This window comes from Ranitomeya imitator, chromosome 1, assembly GCF_032444005.1.
Source record: "Ranitomeya imitator isolate aRanImi1 chromosome 1, aRanImi1.pri, whole genome shotgun sequence".
NCBI lineage: Eukaryota > Metazoa > Chordata > Amphibia > Anura > Dendrobatidae > Ranitomeya > Ranitomeya imitator.
Window position 1 is genome coordinate 1,206,463,053 of NC_091282.1, and position 24,187 is coordinate 1,206,487,239.

A 24,187-nucleotide genomic window follows, 5' to 3' on the forward strand; every position below is an offset into this window, starting at 1 on the left:
CTGCATAGTAGTGTTCTGGCCGGAGCGAGTGCAGGGGGGAAGCGACAATAGAGCGGCCGCTGACTGCTGCACATCGCCGCTGCCTCTGCCGTCAGTCACTCCGCGATCACCGGTGCATGACAGGGGCCCTAGTAACGGTGAGTACCAGGCGGTGTTAGTTGGGCGTCAGTAATGGCCGTGCTCGGGGCTTATCCTCCTTTCACCCCGGGCTAATTAGCATATATGGGGGTCATTAGCATATATTATAATGAGGGTGGCCATTCTAATATGGTGGAGATTGCTGGCCTCCTTAGATTTACGTAGTCCTCTGCTTGCGCCAATCCTTTCCGTTGCTAACGTGACCGTGGCGCATCTTCTCTCTTGACTTTTGTGAGTTCCAGAGGGAACGGCGTCTTTTACCGTTTATTTAGGGTTAAAATTGTCTTGTTCGTTCCCTTATTTTGTCAATAAAGCTTGGACGGCGTGTTGTCCGCACGCTAGTTCCACAACCTTTTTCTTTTTTTTTTTAAATTTTGTACTTTTTTTGTGTGTTTTTTTTTTTTTCCTCGCTTAGGTGTAACCATGATGGTGCTGATGCACCAGGGGATGGTCCACGTGCTGGTGGGGCAGAGGTTCGCCTGCGTTTTGGGGAGTAACCTGCAGCTGGACATCGCTCAGATCCAGGACTGGCCGTGGAAGAGCGGCGTCATCCGGGCCGCGTCTCACAAAGACGTCAACTGCGCCGAGCTGAAGGTAGGTGGCGTCCGCGGTAGACGCTGACGGGCGGTGCGCGTCTTGTTATTACGCCGGAGTCGTATTTGCTGCATTGTGGTTTGTCGGTGGCTGGTTGACGCTTTTTCATTTGTGGCTTGTGCGGCAGACTCTATGCGGGTCTGACTCCGGGTCACTCGTTTGTCATATCAGGACCGGCCGCCGGTGTCATCATCTGGACTCTAGTGGTCCTACCACACCGCACTATGCCCAAGAGTGTTGGAGGTGAGACACCGACCTCATCTTCAGCTGCCGATCCTGTAGTCCTCACACGTGATTCTGTTGTTGCCATTGGCCGTCTTGTTGTCGTCACCTGTGAATTTCTTCTGTTGTGAATCATCCGCTACGGTCTGAGATTGGGCCTGCATATCTTGGGTACCCCGCTTTGCCCTGACTTCTGTACTTTGCAGGCTGGTTAGTACTTGTCGTCGGTCTTGGAATATGTCTTCACATCATTGTGTTCAGGGTGAGCCTAATTACCTACGTTGGGGGCTCTAGTCTTGGCCCAAAGACTAACTAGAACTGGTTGCGTATTTGTGGATGTATAAAGCCTTCAATTGGGGGTTATAAGACCAATGGCTGGGACTAGGAATGAGCGGATCACTTTGTGCAGTTTCAGCCCATGGGCTTTGGACATGAGCTTCCCGTTTCGGCATTTGTTTCTCTAGCCCAGCCCGACGTCATCTGTGTAAGCCGAGACTGGGATCCCGGAGTGCGAGGAAACTCGCACAGCTCCTGACCACTAGCCTGGCGTTTCACCAAACATCTGTAGTTGGGACCTGCGTTTGTAACACACATGGTAGAACGTGACCCTTAGGTCAGTGCTTTCTGGCTGTGGACAGGAGCTTCCCGTTTTGGCATTTGTTTCACTAGCCCAACCTGACATCATCTGTGTAAGCTGAGGCTGTGATCATGGTTTTGGATAGGAACTTCCCGTTTTGGCATTTGTTTCTCTAGCCCGACCTGAGATCATCTGTGTAAGCCGGTACTGGGATCGTGGAGTGTGAGGAAACTCACAGCTCCTGACCACTAGCCTGGGGTTTCACCAAACGATCCCCTCATCTGTAGTTGGGACCTGCGTTCGTGACACACCTGGTAGAACATAACCCTTTGGTCAGTGGTTTCTGGCTGTGGACAGGAGCTTCCCGTTTTGGCATTTGTTTGGCTAGCCCGACCTGACATCATCTGTGTAAGCTGAGGCTGTGATCATGTATTTGGATAGGAACTTCCCGTTTTGGCATTTGTTTCTCTAGCCAGACCTGACATCATCTGTGTAAGCCGATACTGGGATCCTGAAGTGTGAGGAAACTCGCAGAGCTCCTGACCACTAGCCTGGGGTTTCACCAAACGTCTGTAGTTGGGACCTGCGTTTGTAACACACCTGGTAGAACATGACCCTTTGGTCAGTGGTTTCTGGCTGTGGACAGGAGCTTCCTGTTTCGGCATTTGTTTTGCTAGCCAAACCTGACATCATCTGCCGAGACTGGGATCATGGAGCGAGGAAACTCACACAGCTACTGACCACTAGCCTGGCGTTTCACCAGACAATCTGCTCATCTCTAGTTGAGACCTGCGTCTGTAACACACGGTAGAACGTGACCCTTACGTGCACTACTGAAACTAACCAAAGTATTTCTACTCGACGCCATCTGTGTCCACAGGGCCGTGATGGTCTGGTTGGCTTTCTTTGTGTTGGTGGGTTTCACCATAACATACGACGGTCTATAGTAAGAGCTTATTCCTGACATATACTCCTGCAGGCTAAGCCTATGACATAGCGGTGTTCTCGTATCAGTCATTGGAGCTGCTCTAAGCATGGCTGGTGTTGTCATCCCAGCAGCTCTCCTCGTGTCAGATTAGAAGTAGCTGCCCATTGCTGTCCTACCCTACAGAAAGGGCCAATGTTATAAATCAGCTCTGAGATGGGTCATACTGGGAGGTGAGAGGCGTCAACAATGGATGGCCGAGTATCACACATTTCATACTGATTAATAAGACCTGCCGGGCAAAGCACAAGAGCTGGTTTCTGATGGTGGTCATGTGGGCAGCACCTTCTATAGTAGGGAGAAGTGCTAGGTGATCTCGTGAAATTGTACAAATATAGAGCATATTGTGTTGTACGGCAGATCTAGCTTCTCATTGATAGCGAGGACGGTTGTAGGCGGCTTCTACCTGTACGTTTTGGGAGCTGCCATCACCCCAACCTCCCATAACTAGCATTGGAGCCAGTGGTCTAGGATGTAATGGAACTGTATATAATGTATACTAATGATCAGGAGACACATCCTGCCCTGGTGCAGAAGTAGAAACCTGCTGCCAACCACAAGCTGAATCTCCTGTACAAGTGATATAGGGAAGTGGTCTTATATGAACACCCCGGGGGTCTCCGTATACCCCTGTATGTGTCTAGTGTGTGACATGTACACCAATCTGTATAGGACTTTATTCAGGATATAACTAGGTTCTTCCAATGTCATTTTCACAATTCATTGATGAAAATGGAGCACTGCTGTGGTATTGTCACCTCCCGGTAATAGGGGTGATTTTGAGGATATTTGACAGTGTTGGTGACATATAGCGCAAGGATTTACTGCTGGTGTTGGCCTTGGTGGTCGAATCATACTAACGTGGTCATTAGGTCTTGACTGATAAGTTTACCGTTTCCTTCCTTATGAAAAGGAGAGGTAACATCATCCAAAGCCAAATGGTTGGCAGTAAGGTGTCCGTTTATGACCAAATCGGATGGAGCCCTTTGCGGTGTTTCGGGGTCTTCCCCAGTTTTGGGAATGCTTGTAGGTGATTGATGCTCATGTGGTGGTTGCTTCCCGACTCCGTGCTGCTGTTGCTCCTCCCCAGCTGTCAGTCACTTCCTGTTTTGCTGGCCATGCTGTCTCTACGTGCTGTCGACTCTGCAGCACTACAGTAGCACTGAAGTTTGGGACACCATGCCAATATGGGCGCAGGGGGAGCAGACCTGATTAATTGGGGAGATTGGCGGGCGAAGCGTCTCCATGCAGAGCCCTGTCTTTTGCTATGTGCTCAGCTCTTGGACGCACCATAGGGTTATTCGGAGCCGTTGCTAGTCATTTACTACAGGATCAGTCGTAAGCGGCAGCCAGAAATGAGTTCCATGTGTGCGTTGGGTAGACGACAGCTCTTGGCTCCAGCCCAGCTGCGGCCACACTTCACACGGCCGGCCGTGGCATCTATGTATCAGGCTGTGATTAATCCCTCGTGTTCCGATGACGTCTCTTGTTTCCGTTGGTTTCATCCTGTTTGGGTTCAGCCCATTTAATGGCTGCGTCCACAATATAAGGGCAGTGATCAGCGACGGAGGGCGTCCTTCGCCCACCTCTTGCCTACTGTGAGTGTTGGCGCCATAGTGCGCCCATTCTGTTGTTGGGCAGAACAGAACCTCGCAGAATTCTATTACTCATGTATTGTGACTACAGGGATCCCCTGGCTTTTTAGATGTTGTGTTTTCTATTAAGTTGCGGCTACGTCTTTTTCGGCACATGGCTGGATTCACAGGCAGTTACTAAGCCATTGTCTTCTGGTGAACATCCTCTGCTAGTGTGCAGGGCGGCCGCTGCGCTCCCCACCCCCAGCTGGTATGCATTTGGAAGTTCCTCTGTGTACGTGCCGTCTGCCTTCCCCGGGAGGAGGGGGAACGCTTATGGAGAATGTAAACTTGGGCTCAGCAGGAGGGGAGCGCCCGGCCAGTGCTTGTAGTGACTCATGTTATATGAGGGGAGTGTCTCGGCTCATCCTGACATGACTGAATGTGACAGCGTGGGCTGGAGCGACGGCTTTCGTGGTTTTCTTTGATCGACGCTTTTTGGAAAGTGCAAACGTGACATTATCAGAGTGCAAGGAAGCCAGTGTCGCTTGTGATCACCGTCTGATTTGTCTGCATTTCATGTTTTTTTTTTTTTTTTTTTGCAGTTATATCATTTATCACGAGTCTTAAATTAAGCTTCGTTAACTTTTTAGTGGAAGCTTAACCCTACTGAGGACGTCTTGCATTTGGTGTCACATTTGCATACTTTCTGTTTATGTTTATACACCGTGACTCCTCCCTCAAGACATATCCCAGCCTGTCAAAGCCTTCCTTTCATTTTCAGCTCAATGCTCATTGGCTGATGGCATCGCTCACATGGCTTCTTCCATTGTATGCCCGTCTCGATTCTGTCTTGTTCGTAACTTCCACCATCTTCATGGATGGATTGTAAATTGGAATCTTGATCATTAATTGGGGGGTTTTTTTGTGTTTTTTTTTTTGTTTGTTTGTTTTTTTTACCATGTATCCTGTAGGATTAAATACCTCCAAGTAAAGAGGTTGAAAACACCTACTGGCTTCTTCAGTCTTTGCTCTGGGCCTAGTTGCAGGGGATGGTCCCTGCTGTCGGCCAGGTTGTGGGAATGGGCCGGGAGGAGACGGGAATGTTTTCTGCTTGCATTGCAAATTACATACTATAAAAGGAGGCCGTGCGAGGCTTTGTACTGTGCTACGGAGATGGACGGACGGGGAGGATTATACTGGCAGCTGGTATCTTCAATTGGCTTATGTGCGGAGCCACTAGCTTCATTCAGGGTGGGCTATTTCCATAGGGAGCATTGGGTAACAAAAGCTCTGACCATTCCTATGGACAGAATCTTCTTTTACTTTTATCAGTCTTGGAGTATTAGAAGAGCAGAAAAGAAGATCCAGTCTAGGACATTTATGGCATATCGACAGTCTGTAGGATGTTGGGCACCCACCGTCAGCCAGACGTCTTCCAGTAGAGCAGTCTATGCCTATCCATCTCTCCTCCAACGGTGTGCGACTTGGTCATGTTAGTGGCAGATGGGGCTCCTTGTCCATTTGCCATAAATGTAACACCCCTTTAACGATGACCGAACACTTGGCTGAGCACGCAGATGGTCCCAATAGGGAAAGGAGAATAAGTCTGTGTCTGGCCCTTTTTCATCACTAAGAGATTTGTGTCTCCTTAGGTGGTTGGCAAGGCCGGCCATGGTTTACAGTAAGGGTGGGGAACCTCAGGGCAATTTACGGCCCTCGATGACCTTTTATCAGTTTCCCGAGCAGATTCTCGGGGACCGCATTCTTGGGCAAGGAGCTGTATTTTGAAGGGCATGCAATGAAAATTACATCCTGAAACCAGGGTCAGGATGTACTTTGTGGGTGGAGTTTGTACGGCCCCCAAAGAATGGTATAAAAATCGAAATGGTCCTTGGCAGAAAAAAGATTCCCCACCCCTGGTTTACAGGGTGGAGGGAGTTTAGATCTGATGACGCTCGCAGTACTACTTATAAATATTGCTGCTGGTTTCTCCATTCCCGAGACTGTCAAGCAACTCTCCTGCTTCTGATCACAGGAACTAATAGCGTGCACATCAGATTTAGAGAAGTCATGCGCTCGGTTTCTCCTTCCTCTTGAGATAAACCTGTAATAAAGTTGGCTGCAAGTGGTGACTGGATTATGTAACTTGTTGTCGGAGGGCCTCGCTTCCTGTGCAGGGGTCCACACTGTTCCGTAGCAGTCTGACAACCTCCAGCATTGACATTTGATGTGGTTCCTCTTTGCCCAAAATTGCCCCTATGATGGTTATTCAAGGTCGTCTGAAAGTTCAGAGCCTGATGATGATGATGATTTGACCATGCACCCGCGAATATTCAGTCCAGGTTCCATCTGTGCTTGATGGATGAGGTCAGACTGGTTCACCCTGTCTAACATCTCCTCCCATATGTGGTGGGAAATCTCTGACTGTAGTTGGTAATTTTGTCTTTTTGGAAGTCCTAGCCCCTTTGATGGATTTTAGCACAAGATCATTTGGAAATGTTGTCTGTCTCGTTTCCGGTGGAATCACTCGTGCAAGCGATCTTACTGTAGAAGAATATCACCAAGCGAGTCCCCATTACACTATAGAAGACCATTTTAGGAGAAGTGTTCCACTTGGGCATGTAATGAGTTAAATCACCACATCGTGATGAGATGTATGGATGATGGAGTGTTGATGAATTTTCCGTCTTGTACGGGAAGTAGTGGAGGACTTCACCCCATTCATAGTCCTTCTGGGCGCCTCCTCCCTGTGCATGTAAACATGAGATGATTAGCCACGTGGTGGCACGTCCCTCCCCGGTATTAGAGGAGGGCGGTGGTGGATGGTGCCCGCCCTCCGGTGACAATGCAGAGCACACACTTCTTACTACTATTGTGTCCACCTCTCGCCTTCCATCTGACTCTATACTCTCACAGATCTGCAAGTCTTGTATATCTGAGCTTCTCTACATCTGGAACCAAGCAACATTTTTTTTTATACTGCTGCAGTGTGTATAGTGGGGGAGATGCTTAATCGTCAATTCCCTATCAGACGTCCCTCATCATAGTAGTCAACATTTCCAACCTACAGAGAGCAGATGACCTAAAGCTTTGATGGCGGTCAGCCCTTTTTCTGACCCTCCAATGTACACTCGGCCCAGTCTAGTGTGCACGTGGTGAGGAGTGTTTTCCTAGAGATCCAAGGTTTGGGCAGCCATATGGATAGGGTTCAGCAGCGGTCCCCTCCATTGTGTGTGTCCCCTCCCCACGCTTTACACAGATACGTGCACCCTCTATTCAGCCAAGCAGGCTTGTTTTCAAGCTAATTAGTTGCTGCAAGACACCTGGCGGCTGCATTGGCCATGTTGAAATCCCATCTTGTCTGATCTATCTTCTCTTCCCCCAGGATAAGTGTGGATAGACCCCCACATACATGAGACAGTCAATATTATTTTTTTTCTTGCTGAAAAGAACTGACTTCGTCTGATATCTAATATTTATGGCCAGTTTAACCCCCTCCATCCTTACTTCCAATAGCCCCCCAACATCTGCCTCTTGTCACCCTCGTTCACATCGGTGTAGTGTTCCAGCCTCGCCAGTAAAAACAGCAAATTGTAAAAACTTCTTGTCTGTGTTATTACATATCTGCCGGTTTGCACATAGCAGTGTGAAGCGAGGCCATGTTACCTGGGGGGGGGGGGGGGTATCCACCGGGTTCCTCTTGGGGGGGGTCTCCATCTGCCGTGTTCCTCCTGGGGGTGGTTCTCCGTATGCCGGGCTCCTCTGGGGGGGGGGGGGCGGTGTTTTCTCTGTCTTCCCAGCTCCTCCAGGGAAGTTGCTTCTCCAGGGAAGTTGCTTCTGTCTGCCGGGCTCCTCAGTCGGAGGGTGTCTGTCTGCCGGGCTCCTCTGAGAGAGGGTGTCTCCGTCTGCCACTGGGGGTCTCCGTCTGCCGGGCTCTTCCGGGGAGGGTCTCTGTCAGCCGGGCTCCGGGTTGTCTCCACCTGCTGGGTTCCTCCGGGTGGGGGTGGGAATGTCTCTGTTTGCCGGGCTATTCCGGGGGGGGGGGGGGGGGGGGGTCTGGTTGGGGAAGGTGTCTCCGTCTGCTGGGCTCCTCTGAGAGGGGGTGTCTCCGTCTGCCGGGCTCCTCTGAGAGGGGGTGTCTCCGTCTGCCGGGCTCCTCTGAGAGGGGGTGTCTCTGTCTGCCGGGCTCCTCTGAGAGGGGGTGTCTCTGTCTGCCGGGCTCCTCTGAGAGGGGGTGTCTCTGTCTGCCGGGCTCCTCTGAGAGGGGGTGTCTCCGTCTGCCGGGCTCCTCTGAGAGGGGGTGTCTCTGTCTGCCGGGCTCCTCTGAGAGGGGGTGTCTCTGTCTGCCGGGCTCCTCTGAGAGGGGGTGTCTCCGTCTGCCGGGCTGCTCCGGGGGGTTGTCTCCGTCTGCTGGGCTCCTCTGAGAGGGGGTGTCTCAGTCTGCTGGGCTCCTCTGAGAGGGGGTGTCTCCGTCTGCCGGGCTGCTCCTGGGGGTTGCCTCCCTCTGCTGGGCTCCTCTGAGAGGGGGTGTCTCCGTCTGCCGGGCTGCTCCGGGGGGTTGCCTCCCTCTGCCGGGCTCCTCTGAGAGGGGGTGTCTCCGTCTGCCGGGCTCCTCTGAGAGGGGGTGTCTCCGTCTGCCGGGCTCCTCTGAGAGGGGGTGTCTCCGTCTGCCGGGCTCCTCTGAGAGGGGGTGTCTCCGTCTGCCGGGCTCCTCTGAGAGGGGGTGTCTCCGTCTGCCGGGCTCCTCTGAGAGGGGGTGTCTCCGTCTGCCGGGCTCCTCTGAGAGGGGGTGTCTCAGTCTGCCGGGCTCCTCTGAGAGGGGGTGTCTCCGTCTGCCGGGCTGCTCCTGGGGGTTGCGTCCCTCTGCTGGGCTCCTCTGAGAGGGGGTGTCTCCGTCTGCCGGGCTCCTCTGAGAGGGGGTGTCTCCGTCTGCCGGGCTCCTCTGAGAGGGGGTGTCTCTGTCTGCCGGGCTCCTCTGAGAGGGGGTGTCTCCGTCTGCCGGGCTCCTCTGAGAGGGGGTGTCTCCGTCTGCCGGGCTGCTCCTGGGGGTTGCCTCCCTCTGCTGGGCTCCTCTGAGAGGGGGTGTCTCCGTCCACCGCTCTCCTCCTGGGGGGGGGTGTGCCTCCGTCTGCCGGGCTCCTCCGGGGGGGAGGGGGGGGGGTCGGTTGTCTCCATCTCCCAGTCTCCTGCTATCAGTCTGCCCTCCCATCGCGGGTTATACTTGCATGTGGCCAGCACAGATTATAGACTAGATGCCCCCGATCAGCAGCCTTGAATGAAGATGAGGGCGTTACGTTTTGGGGTCCATGCTGTATGTGGGAGGGAGGAGAGTCGCACGTGGTGTACACACAGCGCTGCCTCTTATCTAGTGACTTGCGTACATCGTATGTTGTGCGGTGTAAACCACTCTCGTGCTTCTTGTGTCTGCAGGTTTGCGTGGAGTTTGAGGATCAGCCATGGGAGAAGAGGATGTGGATCGAGGTGTACGGCTCCCAGAGCCAGTTATTTCTGGTGGAGCACAGCTTGGCCATCGCAAACCGCAAATGTCCGAGTAACCCGTCTATGTCTGTACTGTGCCCGGCCATGGTGAGTATTGCTGTGTACCGACCTGTAGGAATAGCACTGCGGTGGGCACATGTGGCCGCCTCTCCGTTTACAGCCCATTCTGGGGATCAGTGGGGGTCCCAGCTGTTTTATCCTCAAGGTATCACCACCTGGTAAAGTTGTAGTTGCATGTCTCCTTAGACCGATACCGGAAACAGAGGTCGGTGAAGGAGTCTGAGCAATGATCAGCACTGTGATAACACTCAGTCCAGTCTTGTGGAAACGTCCTGAATGCTCAGACTGCTCTCAGCAGGAAGGGAAAGGCAGAAAGCTGGCCCGTAATTCACAAGCTGCCGTCAGTAATCATGGAATCTGGTCCTGGCAGATTCCTGCAGCTCTGGCTCAGAGGCCTTGGCCAACATAATCGATGCCTGCAAATAGACATGCAAAATAATACAATAACTATATGCAGCTTTCTACTTCTGATGCTCCTCTTCTGATCGCATTGGTCTCAGACGTCGCTGACGATTGTAATGTATGCAGTCAGTGGCGTCAGCTGCAGGCGTCATGGGTGTTATATGGGCTGTGAGATGTCTGCAGGGAGCATCGGGGGTGAAGGGCACTGCCAGGGGTACAGCGGTTGTGTATGCGTGCTATTATTTTGCATGCATTGTACAGCATTTTCATTTTCTTGGACAACCCCTGTGAAATATTCTGAAATACACCTTTACACTAAGATAATATTTGCTTCCTAGATCCAAAATTTATCAACTTTGGTAATAGTCATCATGAGAAATGTGCAACCGTTTTGCTACCGCCATGTCTGTATGTGCTGCTGCTCCTGACACAGATCTTACAGCCCGCAGCTTGTGTCTGCTCGCCCTTATTTCATTCTTAGAGATAACGACAGGGTGGGGGTAGGAGGAAACGCACAGCTCATCAGTGCGGATAGGGGAAAGCATCCATGTTTTCAGGGAAGGCAGATTACACAGGCTGTAAAGATGGCGCACAATGCAGTCTGCCGAGCGAGGAGGGGGATCATACAGGTGGCGTATTTAAAACAGGAGCTGAGCGAGGAGGGGTGGGGGATCGCACAATGCTCGCCATCGTTGTGTCCAAAAGGAGATTCCTCCCAAGAAGGGGAAAGTCATTTCAGGATAGAAGCTGTGCTGGCGCATGAGCCAGTGAAGACTGCAGCATCCTGGAATCGCTCACCTCAGATCTCACAAGTATTTCTGGGAGGGAAACATACTCAAGAAAAAAATTCTGAAATTTGGATCATGCTGCAAACTGCATATCGGGGTTTAGGAATGAAGGTTTTTCTACAGCCCAGTCCTCCTGTTTGCCACGGTGAAGATGTACATATCCATAAAAAGGGACGCAAAAGCTAATGTTAATTTCCCAGTGATTTCTTGATGTTTAGGGTCCAAATGTTACAAGTCAGATTAATGATTAGACAGATGTTTCTACTAATGTGTTTTTTTTCTTCTTTCTGTTCTTATCTACAGCAATATAAAGTGTTGATGAGCAAGGTGTCCATGCAGCCCATGACTTGCATACAGTTTCTTGGAGATAAAAATAAAGTTTTCATGAATGAGGATGCCGTGGAGGGATTACGGGTAATTAGCCTCCTGCATTCTTGTGCCCTTTATTAATGAGACGAGGAATCGTATAAATAAATTGGTAAAACCATGTTTTCTACTAGACTCACGCTGCCCGAAACGCCGCCGACATCTGCCCGGCCGCACTATGGCAGACTAATAAGATTTTCTCAAACTGAAAAAATAAAGCTAAACTTAAAATCAGGGTTAATTAGGATTTTTTTTTTTCTTTTCTTTAGGATGCATTCACACAGCACGGTCAAATCGTGATTATTTGACATCACGTGAATGTACTTTCAGGATGCCTATTTCTATACATCATGTGTTTATGTACATAGATTGAAAAATTCTCCTTTTTTTTTTTTTTCTTCTATCTTGTTTTCATGCTATTCCCCTCCCTTTTTTAACTTACCGTATATATTAGCATCACTTTGATCATGCTTTCACAAGCACAGCCAATACCGGATTATTATATATTTATTTATATATATATATATATATTTTTATTTTTTTTTGTCGTTCTCCAATGAAGCCCGGCCTCGGGCTGCACAGGAGGACCACAATGGCGGCCATGTAACACTCATGCAGACCCCAGCGCTGACGTACCACAGTTGAGTGGAGGTCCTCAGGTTCCGCCGTGAGCTGACTGTTGTCATCTTATTACAGGATCGGGATAGCTTGAAACAATTTATGCAAGGAAATCGCACGTTTAACAAGGCCTTCCAGGAGCTGATAACGAAGAGCGTGGATGAGAGTCGCGTACTGCAGGGTGAGTCCACATGGTTTTGTGCTACGTTATTAGGGCTTGTTAGGAAACCTCGGCTTACATGGGTCTGCCAATACATTGTATCCTTGCATTATACTGGCAGCCTTTTTATTTCACTTGCTTGGCTTCAGCCCATGCCGCTTGCTTATAGCCATAGAAAAGCAACTGGATACCGTATAGCATCCCTATATATCACCATTTTATTTATTTTTTCTTTTATAAAGGTGCCAAAAATGTAATTGGCTCGTCTATAAAAGTGTATAGCATGAGTGACGGGTATCAGTGGTTCAACGCGACGGTAGTGAACACGAGCACAACCTCCCGGACGCTGCAGATAAAGTGTGAAGAGGTGAGGATCCCGCTTTGTCTTACTGCGGCGTCGGCTCTAAGAAAAACCTGAGAATCACCAGTATCGATGTGTTGCATTTATTACCTGTGTCGTCCCCCCCCCCCCATTAGGTTCCCAATCTAAAGATTATTGATCCAGCTCTGATCCACGTGGAGCTCATCCATAACTTCGCCGAGAAAGGTAAAGATCTCATCAGCTTATGTAAGATGTCACGGCGGCATCGCGTATCCGATATACTTGCTGACAACTTGTCACCTATTTTAGCTTCAGTAAAGGTCAAACCTATGAAAAGGCGGAGTGAAGGTGGGATGCCGAAAAAGGACGCGAAACAGAATAAAGTGGAGAAGGTAGGTGACCCCTTAGAAACCACTCGTGTTTGCACGTGTCGACTGTCCACAGATTCTCATCTCTATCGTGCCCTCATTTTAGGCACCAGCTAAGGACACGAAGAAGCCGAGCTTTCTTACCTACTCCAGAGATGACGGGAAGACGCTGGTAGTGGTGGACAACCCTAAGTCCTCTGGGAAACCTCTTAAAAATCTCACGAAAGCGTCACCGAAAAGCGAAAAGGCTGAGCAAACAGTGAGTGCATGTCCCTGACATACACTATAGGGATGGAAGAAGTCCGATCAGTACCTCCTAAGCTAGTGTCTAGGACTGGACTTATTTCCAGGACGGTCAGCTGTTTCCTAAAACAGACACTTTCTCTGAAATGTGTAGCTGATAAAGTGATGATTTTATGAATATGGTTTGGTTTCTTTTGCTGGCTCATTTCTATGTCTTTATTGATATTGTGACTCTGATACGGTGTACGAAGTATTAGTTTACTTGGCATGGGTCTCTGGATCGTTTGTTTGGTTTCTAAGAAAACCTTTTTGCTCGTCTTAGTTTTATGATCCCATGCAGGACTTAAGGATGAAAGGGTGGAATTTCTTTTGTGCTTTCTTTTCTCCTTTCTTCGATGTTCGGTGGAATCCACCATGAAGATATTTTTATTGTTGAATTGTCTGAGGGTATCGTGCTCTTCAGTAATTAAGCCGATATTATATTTCTTAATAGACCGCATCAAATCTGGCACCCAAGCAGTCGGTGCCGGTTGGATTTGGAGAAGCCTTGCTGGGATGTACCGCCACTACGCCTTCCAGCCCAAACCAATCCTCCCGGGCGACACCACCCCAGGCAAACTCTCCACCAAGCTTTGGTGCTTCGACACCTCCAGGGTAAATATTCGAAAGTCTTAAGGTACTGTCACACTAGACGATATCGCTAGCGATCCGTGACGTTGCAGCGTCCTCGCTAGCGATATCGTCCAGTGTGACAGGCAGCAGCGATCAGGCCCCTGCTGGGAGATCGCTGGTCGGGGAAGAAAGTTCAGAACTTTATTTAGTCGCTGGACTCCCCGTAGACATCGCTGAATCGGCGTGTGTGACACCGATTCAGCGATGTCTTCACTGGTAACCAGGGTAAACATCGGGTAACTAAGCGCAGGGCCGCGCTTAGTAACCCGATGTTTACCCTGGTTACCAGCGTAAAAAAACAAACAGTACATACTTACATTCAGCTGTCTGTCCCTTGCCGTCTGGTTCCTGCACTGACTGCTGGCCGTAAAGTGAAAGCGGAGCACAGCCACAGCGGTGAGTCACCGCTGTGTGACTCACCGCTGTGCTGTGCTTTCCCTTTCACTTTACGGCCAGCAGTCAGTGCAGGAACCAGACGGCAAGGGACAGACAGCTGAATGTAAGTATGTACTGTTTGTTTTTTTACGCTGGTAACCAGGGTAAACATCGGGTTACTAAGCGCGGCCCTGCGCTTAGTTACCCGATGTTTACCCTGGTTACCGGGGACCTCGGGATCGTTGGTCGCTGGAGAGCTGTCTGTGTGACAGCTCTCCAGCGACCAAACAGCGACGCTGCAGCGATCCGGATCGTTGTCGGTATCGCTGCAGCGTCGCTAAGTGTGACGGTACCTTTAAGAAGAAGAAAATAATTTTGGTGGAAAGATTTTATATTTAAGGTTTTATGTTTCCAAAAGTTTATATACTTGGCTCTTTTACTTTCTCCGGACTCCTGTGTTTTGGCTGGAGCAGTAACTTCATGTCTTCAGCGCTGCAGGCAATCACCGAGCTCAGTGGCTTGGCTGCAGCAGTGACGTGCTCTGTAAACATGAGACTTACAGAATCATTTCCTCCTTTTCTTGTGTTAGATGTATAAAAGCATTTGGGGGTCCTCTTTTCTTATTATGGGAAGATCGCAATCCTGAAAAAAGTTTGAAACCGAATCAGATCTGGAGCTTTTATATCTAAAATGATACCTCCTTCTCCGTTCAGGAAATGTTCTCAAAACTTGCCAAGCGAGACGTCCTCCATTCTGAATGGCGACGGGAAGGAAGAAGAGGAGGGGAACTTGTTCCTCAGCGCAGCAATGGCACAGGGCAAGGGGCTCGGATTTGGCCTGACTGACAAGTCCACCGCCAGTTCTTTCTCCTCGGGGGCAGGCTTTTCATCTTGGTCCAGCCAGGCGAACGGTGATAACGGGCAAAAAGCAGAAAACCTCTTTGCGGCCTTTACAAAACCCTCAACCGTGTTCCCCAAGGGCTTTGAGTTTTCCGTGGAACGCTTTCCTGACAAAAACACCTTGACGGTGAAGGACTCCCCGCGGTTAGGAAGCTCCGAAGTGTGTAAAAACCTAGTGCACCAACCGCCAGGTGTTTCGAGTGCGGCCCCTGCGACTGAGAAGAAAGCAGCCATTCATCCGCCGATTGTGAAAAGTGAATTCAAGGCTAAACTGCAAAATATCATTGCTGGTCATAAAGCACTAAAAATGGAGGTCTCTCCCCACAAGAGTCCCATTAAAAGTGACGGCGGTGAGTAGTAGACTGAAGAGGAGTGACCGCAGCGCTCGGTGTCTGTGCTGTTTGGTTTCTAATACGAGTTTATCTTTTCTAGTCACTTACCCCAGATCGATATTGCTGGACCCTCAGAAGCTGAAAAGGCTCCAATCAAGCGGCGACTGCTTTGTCCAGGACGGCTCCTGCAACGACATCGCCCCACACCTGCACAAATGTAGAGAATGCCGCCTGGACCGGTTCGGACGGAGCAAGGAACAGAGGGATGCTGCCGTCTTCTGCCGCTTCTTTCACTTCCGGAGGTGAGTGTCGCGACACCTTGTTTGAATTGGGTGCCTTTGTTGTGCAAAAAATTAGATCATTGTCTCGTTGAATGCAACAGCCATCTAGTTGGTGGCCTCAGTGTTCACAGGCTGTGCCTCTGGCCTCACCACTCAGGAGTGGGACACATGACGCCAGTAGCAAGGCACGTGGATGATGAGGCTACTCACTGGCAGTGGCTGACAAGTGCGAGGACCGCCAAAGCATTGACATTGTTATGGGGGGATGGAAGATCCATTGTATTTCATTTTTTATCTTGCAACTTGTTGGAAAATCCCTTTAAATTGAAAGCCTAAAATTCTGCCTACCTGCAGCCACCACTAGAGGGAGCGTTTTGCCTTCAGTATGCAGTCAGCTCCTACACTCCCTCTAGTGGCAGCTACAGGTTGGATGTTCTACCAGTCTTTTCAAGTAGCCGTCTATTCAAACACGACGCGCGTTTCTCGTCCCCAGGTTGCACTTCAATAAGCATGGATTACTGCGTGAGGGAGGCTTCCTGACCCCCAATAAATACGACGCCGAAGCAATAAACCTGTGGCTTCCATTGATAGCCAGCGTTGTGGATTTGGACCTCGACACGGCCAAATACATCCTAGCGAACATCGGAGACCACTTCTGCAAGCTCGTGATGTCCGAAAAAGAGGTTATGGCTTCTGTAGATCCACAAAGTAAGAAAAAAAAAACTAAAACGTTTCAGAATTTCTGTAAAGGTCTCATCCACTTAATCCATCTGTCCTCTGCAGAGCAAGTGGCCTGGAAACGTGCTGTGCGCGGCGTGCGGGAGATGTGCGATGTGTGTGACACAACCATCTTCAACCTCCATTGGGTTTGTCCCAAGTGCGGCTTTGGGGTGTGTGTGGACTGTCACCGGATGAAGAAGAAGAGCCTGAGCAGTGGTGAGCGCCGTGCTGGAAAACTCTGCATAGTCCCTCATTTTAGCCTCTTACTCTGTCGTTACCGTCTTGTGCCGTGCATAGTTGTTGCTGTTGATTTGACAGATTTATTTATTTTTTTTCATTTTTAATAAAGGCGATGATGAAGCGGATTTTGCATGGCTGAAATGTTGCAAAGGGCAACTTCACGAGCCTGACAACCTAATGCCGACCCAGATCGTACCGGGGAAAGGTAAGCGATCTTCACACATGTCCGGCCTCGAACTTGCATTCCCCATGTAATAACAAAGCTGGAGCGTCTTTACTCAAGACTGTGTTGTTCTGTTCCTCTGTTATTCTTCAAGGAAATGTATAAAGGTTTGACAACGATAAAAGGGCTTCCTTTTATTACACCATTAGGAATAACAGGAACAGCGCAATATATAGCTCTCTATTCTGGAGGAATAATGGAGGAACTGCACAATGTGTAGGTCTCTATTCAGGAGGAATAATGGAGGATCGGCACAATGTGTAGGTCTCTATTCAGGAGGAATAATGGAGGATCGGCACAATGTGTAGGTCTCTATTCAGGAGGAATAATGGAGGATCGGCACAATGTGTAGGTCTCTATTCAGGAGGAATAATGGAGGATCGGCACAATGTGTAGGTCTCTATTCAGGAGGAATAATGGAGGATCGGCACAATGTGTAGGTCCCTATTCAGGAGGAATAATGGAGGATCGGCACAATGTGTAGGTCCCTATTCAGGAGGAATAATGGAGGATCGGCACAATGTGTAGGTCCCTATTCAGGAGGAACAATGGAGAATCGGCACAATGTGTAGGTGTCATTTTAGGGGGATAATGGAGGATCGGCACAGTACGTAGATTTCATTTCAGGGGGGGATAATGGATTGTTTCTGGGGAATACATGTGATTAGGAGCAGGTCTTTGGTTTCTGACTAATCCTACTTCTTTTCCAGCTCTGTACGATGTCGGAGATGTTGTCCACTCTGTAAGGGGCAAGTGGGGCATAAAGTCCAATTGTCCCTGCTCCAACAAGCACCAGAAGCCTTTACCTAAACCGGTGGTGAAGGAAGAGCCGAAGCAGGTGTGTACTCCTGACTACAGGCAGCGTTGGGGGGCTTTAGGTGGAAGGAGGTTGTGTTCATGACCCTGCGATTTCTTGTTACAGAGTTCTAGTTCTGAACCCACAAATGGATCCCTTCCCCTTAGCAAGACTCCTGCACAGGATCTGTTATCGGCCAGTAGTAAAACGCCTTCGTCTTCACTCGCTGGGCCTTTAAGTTGGCTGACAAATCTTCCAAACACAAACGTGAACAAAGAAAACAAAGGTGAGTGGACAGGAACAGGTTCTCCCAGGAGTGTCGCTGTGCCTGCTCATTTACAGGCCTCATTGTCCTCACGTGTCTATCATCTGCCTCCAGATAACCTCTTCACATCCACGTTGAAAACGGAAAATAAAGCACTACCCTCTTTCGCTAGTTTCGGAAAGCCAGCCTCCGCACTGCAGCCGTTCAGCAGCTCCATACTATCCCCAATGAGCAGCAACAGTTCTGGATTCTTAAGGAACCTCCTTAATTCCTCCACCAGCGTAAAGGTTAGCCCCCTGTGTGTGTCCAATCACTGGCGCTAGGAGTCGATTAGGTGATTGGGCACGGAGTAGTCCTCCATGGATCTGTCTCTTCAGTTAGATTCATGGTACAGCACATGTCACGGCTTCTGGAATGATGCCAACTGAAGAGCAGTTCCATGATGGGGTGCAGAATCAAAGATTTGGGGAAGCAATAGGCATGGAGACAAAAAAGAAAGATGGGGGGGTCGTACTCGTCAAGAAGGTGCATTGAGGTCAAATAAGACTAAATTTCCCATTGCCCAAGGGAGAAAAAGATGAGGGAGATTGCCAGACATGGAGAGGAGCTATAGAAGAAAGACCTCGCCGCTTGCAGCTTCCCCCTCCCAGGACCTCGCCGCTTGCAGCTTCCCCTCCCAGGACCTTGCTGCTTGCACCTTTCACCACAACCAACCCCCCCCACCCATCCCCCAAGGACCTCGCCGCTTGCAACTTCCCCACAGGACCTCGCTGTTTGCATTGGAGGGGGGTGAAGGAGGGAGGCTTTTCATGGCACAATAGTGCTAAACCCATTTACTCGCCTCAGTCTTCTGTGTCCCTTCCAATGATACAAGCCAGAAAAAATGACACAATAACAGCCCACTCCTCCCCTCCGTATCATTACCCCTCGTGTCCATGGGAGGTGTCTGGTATTACAGAGCAGCCATGTAAGGATAAACGATGACGTGGTGGGTTTCTATACGGCCCCTCGAACCATAACTAGGTGTTTGACAATTTTTTTTCTCCTTTTGCGCAGCCTTGATTTGCGAACACACAGATTGTAGTATTACTGGTATAAAGCCATTTCTGTTTTTGTCTGCAGCCTGAGGGCGGTGAGAAGAGCACGCCGAAATTGCTCGACGACATATTTGCATCTTTGGTTCAAACCAAGCCCATGACTGATCCGGAAAGGAAGCCGCATGGTCTCGCCGTTCAGCCCAGTCTCATGGGATTCAACACGCCGCACTACTGGCTCTGCGACAACAGGCTGCTGTGTCTACAAGATCCCACTAACAAGAGCAACTGGAACGTCTTCCGTGAATGTTGGAAACAAGGGCAGGTGCGTGGTCCGGTCCATGGACTTTGTAGTCTATCATCTCACTCTGATCCTGACTGCGCATGCGTCATTTTGAGCCGTTGTGCGAGGCTTTACTGGTGTGTTATCTTGTTTCTTTTCCAGCCCGTCATGGTGTCTGGCGTGCACACTAGATTGAATACCGATCTCTGGAGACCCCAATCCTTCAGAGATGAATTTGGGGAGCAGGAAGTGGACCTGGTGAACTGTAGGACCAACGACATCATCACGGGAGCCACCGTGGGTGAATTCTGGGACGGCTTTGAAGACATATCCAGTAAGTTTGGTTTCTTATTTCACAAACAGCCATAGTTTAGATAAATGAGTTGTGTGTATTACAGCTGGAGAATATCTGACCGTAAGAAAAAACGAATCCTTGTGTTTCAGAACGCCTTAAAAATGATTCTGGAGACCCCATGGTTCTAAAACTGAAGGACTGGCCTCCAGGTGAAGACTTCAGAGACATGATGCTGTCACGGTATGTTATCTACTCTTCGTTTCTGACGTACATTGCTTTTTGTGAAGCTTTATAAAGCTTGGGGAACGCTGGTGGTAAGTTATAGGTGGACCCCAACATTAGATGAATCGCGTGCCGTGACCTCATTATTCCTTTATTACAGGTTTGATGATTTAATGAAGAATATTCCACTGCCCGAGTACACCAGGAGGGAAGGCAAGCTAAATCTGGCCGCCCGGCTGCCTACTTATTTCGTCCGCCCTGATCTGGGACCTAAAATGTACAACGCTTATGGTAAGTAATTCGGGTTTTAGAAGATGGCTTCTACTTTATTAGCGTTTGGGTTTGAATTTTATTTTATTTTTTTTATTTGGATGTGTAACGGGGTTTACTGTGCTGTAGTACCTCTTTCAGCACCCCCCGTGTTTCAGGAGGTCCACTCTGCTTTTGCTGGATTCTGAATGAAGGACGCTGGCTGGAATTCCTTGATTACGTGAGAGCATATAAAAGCTGACTGCTACTCCACGTATTTCCAGTCTAAAAGAACACACTTTATTCACAGCACACAGAATATATAACACAGATACACAGGGCAGGCCAATAGAAAAAACAGGCCAGACATACATTACAATAGCCGCAGGGGGCCGGAGCCTGCTGATATTTACTGTGGGAATTACAAAGGTGGGGGAGGTCAGAAGGAGAATATCTTGTCCCCTCTGACCAGGGGCGCAGCCTGTGGACTGATGCATTTCACATGGAACCGATTATACATATTATATACTGCATAACATATTCTTGGTGCTGGGGGTTCTGTAACAGGATGAATCCAGGGCGTTAGACCAGAAATAAGTGTCGTCCATCTTGGTATTAATGTTATGCTTTTCATTTTTTATTTATTTAAAAAAAAACAGGTTTAATTACTCCAGAGGACCGGAAATATGGTACAACCAACCTCCACCTGGATGTATCTGATGCTGCCAACGTGATGGTCTATGTTGGGATCCCGCAGGACGATGGCGATCAGGAGCAAGGTTAGAATTCCTGTTTAGTTTATACAAAATAATTTTAATTTTATTTTAAATTTTGTATTTTGTCACATGAAATGTTAATCGCTCCTGCTGTTCTCTATTTCACAGAAGTGCTCCGAACGTTCCAAGACGGAGATGCGGATGAATTGACCGTGAAGCGATTTGTGGAGTTCCGGGAGAAGCCGGGCGCTTTGTGGCATATCTATGCAGCCAAGGACACCGAGAAAATCCGACAGTTCTTGAAAAAGGTGTGGAGAATTCTGCCTAATATAAATGCCCACCTCTCTACACACCCAAATATACCAGTCTTGGGCCTCCTGCAGCCATCCGCAGATCTCTGGCTGCACACAGACCTCGCTGCACGGACAGGCAATCGGAGGACGACCGCTAGCTTCATAGGCAGCTGTCACTCTGTGGTCGGTAGAGCCACAGCTAGACTGTGCTGTGGGACAAGATCGGAGCGATTTGTATGAATGTCTGAATGAGGCAAAATGCATATGACTCCTAATAGAGACCAACTATCTGCTGCTACCACCCGACGCTTGTTCCAACCCTGCTCGGTGTAGATCTGTACTGGAATGATCATCCATGTACGCAGGCTTATAGAGTACTATTAATTCCACAGCGCTTTACAGACATTATCGCTGTCCCCATTGGGGCTCACAATGTAGATTCCCTATCACTATAACTTTGAAATGTGAGAGGAAACCCATGCAAACCCGGGGAGAACATACAAACGCCTTGCAGATGTTGTCCTAGGTGTGATTTGAACCCAAGACCCCAGCGCTGCAAGGCTGTAGTGCTAACCACTGAGCCACTGTGATGCTTACTGCACAGTGCTAACCACTGAGCCACTGTGACGCTCACTGCACAGTGCTAACCACTGAGCTAACTGTGTTGCTGTCCTCTTTAGGTGTCGGAAGAACAAGGCCAGGAGAACCCAGCAGATCACGATCCCATCCATGATCAGAGCTGGTATCTGGACAGTACACTGAGGAAGAGGCTGCTCCAGGAACACGGGGTTCAGGGGTGGGCCATTGTACAGTTCTTGGGAGACGCCGTCTTCATTCCAGCGGGAGCCCCCCATCAGGTACGAGTACGGTACAGGCTCATGTCGCACGCCGCTCTGTTATTACGCTCCCTGACAATCGTGCGCTCATCCCAATCTCTTCTCAGGTTCACAACTTGTACAGCTGCATAAAGGTGGCCGAGGACTTTGTATCTCCGGAGCACGTGAAGCATTGTTTCTGGCTGACTCAGGAATTCCGCTATCTCTCCCACACACACACAAACCACGAGGACAAGCTTCAGGTACCCGGCCTCCATGTGGGGTCTTCATCATTGCAAGCCCTGCTCTATTCATCAGTTGTTGTGCCATTTTTTTTTTTTTTTTTTTTTTTTACTTCCCCCCTACTTTTGCTGAAAACTGGATGTAAAAATTAGATTTTGTATGGTGGGTGGTTGCGTAAAAGTCCATTCTCTGCCACTTGCTGACCCGAGATAACAGCAACATAGGTTGGGTGAGGCATTCAAGGGGTTGTCCACGTTCCACTGCTGGAATAAAATAAAGACACTGCTTATTTCGTGGACTGGCGAAGTTCTCCAGGCAGCCACGTGACCACGTCCCACAAAGGCTGCAGGCACATGAACGCTGTTGGGCACAGCACTGCTATCGGAGGATCAGTGCCGGCCCAGGATGTGATTTTTGCAGCATTTTGATTTTATGATTGGCAGTGAAATAAGTGTATTCCCTTTAAGTGCTACGAGCGAGCATTCAGCACTACTTTGTGTGTATGGCTGATGTTGACGTACTTCTTGTATAACCGTGTCTGCTTTCTCCCTGCAGGTGAAGAACGTGATCTATCATGCAGTGAAGGACGCGGTCGCAGTACTAAAGGCAAATGAAGCCAGCCTGGGAAAGGTGTAATGCTGACCCTGAATTCACCGGACAGACGGCCACTGGCAGCTCCGATCTCCCTCCTCCTCCCATCATTAGCTCAAAGATCTTTACCTCGTACACAACATGAACTTTATAGGAGATGTTTACAATCCCTGCGATCAACCGACGATCACCACAAGATTGGTTCTGCATTGCCCGAACGACGACTAACTCCTCTCTTCAGAGGTGCCATATTCTATATCATTTGGGGGAGAAAAAAGGAAAACCAAAACTTTTTCTAGACTGTACAATATATACCTCTTGTTTTTGGAGACTTTCTGAAAACATTGTGTAAACCCGTTGACATATGCTTTTTTTTCTGTTTTATTTTTGGGGTGGGGGGTGCTCGTAGGACGGCAACAATTTTTTTTTTTTTATTATTATTCATTTTTTAATAAACTGCAAGCTGTTGTAGCCATGAAGCATTACTAGGATGCACGTTCTACGTAAAATGTAAATAAGCAGGCTCTTATAATTTTACATTGATCTAGAACTAAGCACTGACGTGCCTGGAATTGTGTAATTATTAAATACATTCTGATTTAGATTTTGTTGGCTCGTTTGACTCTTAATTTAATTAACATTTATTTCTGGGTTGTTACTTTTTTTGTTTTTTTTAACCTTTTATCAGAGAGAGTATGTGGGGTGTTTTTTTTTTTTTTTTTATTCCATACTTGAGAAGAAACTAATAAAAAGTAATTTGTTTGTATTTTTGGTGTTTTTTGCGTTGTATGAATGTTTATACCTAGGTCGTTATCCCACTATCTTTGCTCTTCTGACCTGGTACAATGAAACTTCCAAATCACCATTTGAGTGATGGACTATTGCTAGAATACACCATGACTTCAAGACTTGGGGTGTTCTGACCTCTGGGACCCTCGCTGATTGTCACAGTGAAGTAATGGCCGCAGGGTCACCCAACTGCCATAAGCACGGTCTAACATGCTTAGCCAGTATGACGGTCTAATATTTTGTAATGTATGTGTCCCATACTACGACAACACAAAATAGTGTAGTAAAACTTATAAAAAATATTTATTAAAAAAAAAAAGTATGGAAAAATGTTTTGCAACCAAAAACATTTATCTATAAAAGTAAAGTTTAAAAATTAAACACAATTGTTATGTGTATGATCCAATCCATGAAACTCCCCCTGTTTCACCCTTACCATGAACGTGATGCTCTGGAGATTCCTTGGTCTCAATTTTCCGTCCTTTTATGTATTCCGCCTCTTCTGCTATCCAAGCTGCTCAAGGAAATGAAGTCAGTAGGAATCTTTGTGGTCCCGGCCTAACCCGGAAGTTATGGTACCCAGAAGTTGTTGCCTCCTCGTAGGCGTTCACCGAAGACTTCTGGATTGACCAGACCTAATGTCCCACGGTCCTCTCTTCCACCCACATTCTCAGCCACTCAATTTATCATCATGGCTATTGAAGCTTCAATTCTAAAATACTACTTTTTTTTTCTGATCAGGTTGTGCAGATGATGATAAAGTATGGAAGCCATCCTTGTCTCTCATATCCACCTTCTTCCGCTGGTTCGAATCTAATTTTTTCCTTACTTAGTCCTCAACTCCCTCAAGGGCCAGGTCGTGATCCTGTCCATTCTCTTCTAGAAACACCAGGCGTTTAAGCCTCATGTCAGGACTTTTATTCCACTCTATTCTT

At 48.6% G+C, this 24,187-nt stretch overlaps 1 protein-coding gene across 1 annotated transcript; it reads left to right on the forward strand.

Moving 5' to 3' along the window:
- On the forward strand, nt 1–23,067 carry KDM3A (lysine demethylase 3A). Its single transcript, XM_069744932.1, has 27 exons — nt 1–137; nt 554–732; nt 9,524–9,679; nt 11,146–11,256; nt 11,905–12,007; nt 12,229–12,353; nt 12,464–12,533; nt 12,618–12,700; nt 12,783–12,935; nt 13,413–13,573; nt 14,680–15,215; nt 15,298–15,499; nt 15,972–16,186; nt 16,262–16,414; nt 16,548–16,643; nt 17,372–17,499; nt 17,584–17,743; nt 17,837–18,009; nt 18,845–19,081; nt 19,202–19,373; nt 19,484–19,574; nt 19,717–19,847; nt 20,465–20,584; nt 20,690–20,829; nt 21,495–21,671; nt 21,758–21,892; nt 22,428–23,067. Exons 2-27 carry the CDS (start codon nt 562–564, stop codon nt 22,506–22,508), a joined length of 4,080 nt encoding a protein of 1,359 aa, XP_069601033.1. The 5' UTR covers nt 1–137; nt 554–561; the 3' UTR covers nt 22,509–23,067.
- The last annotated feature ends 1,120 nt before the right edge of the window (nt 23,068–24,187 follow it).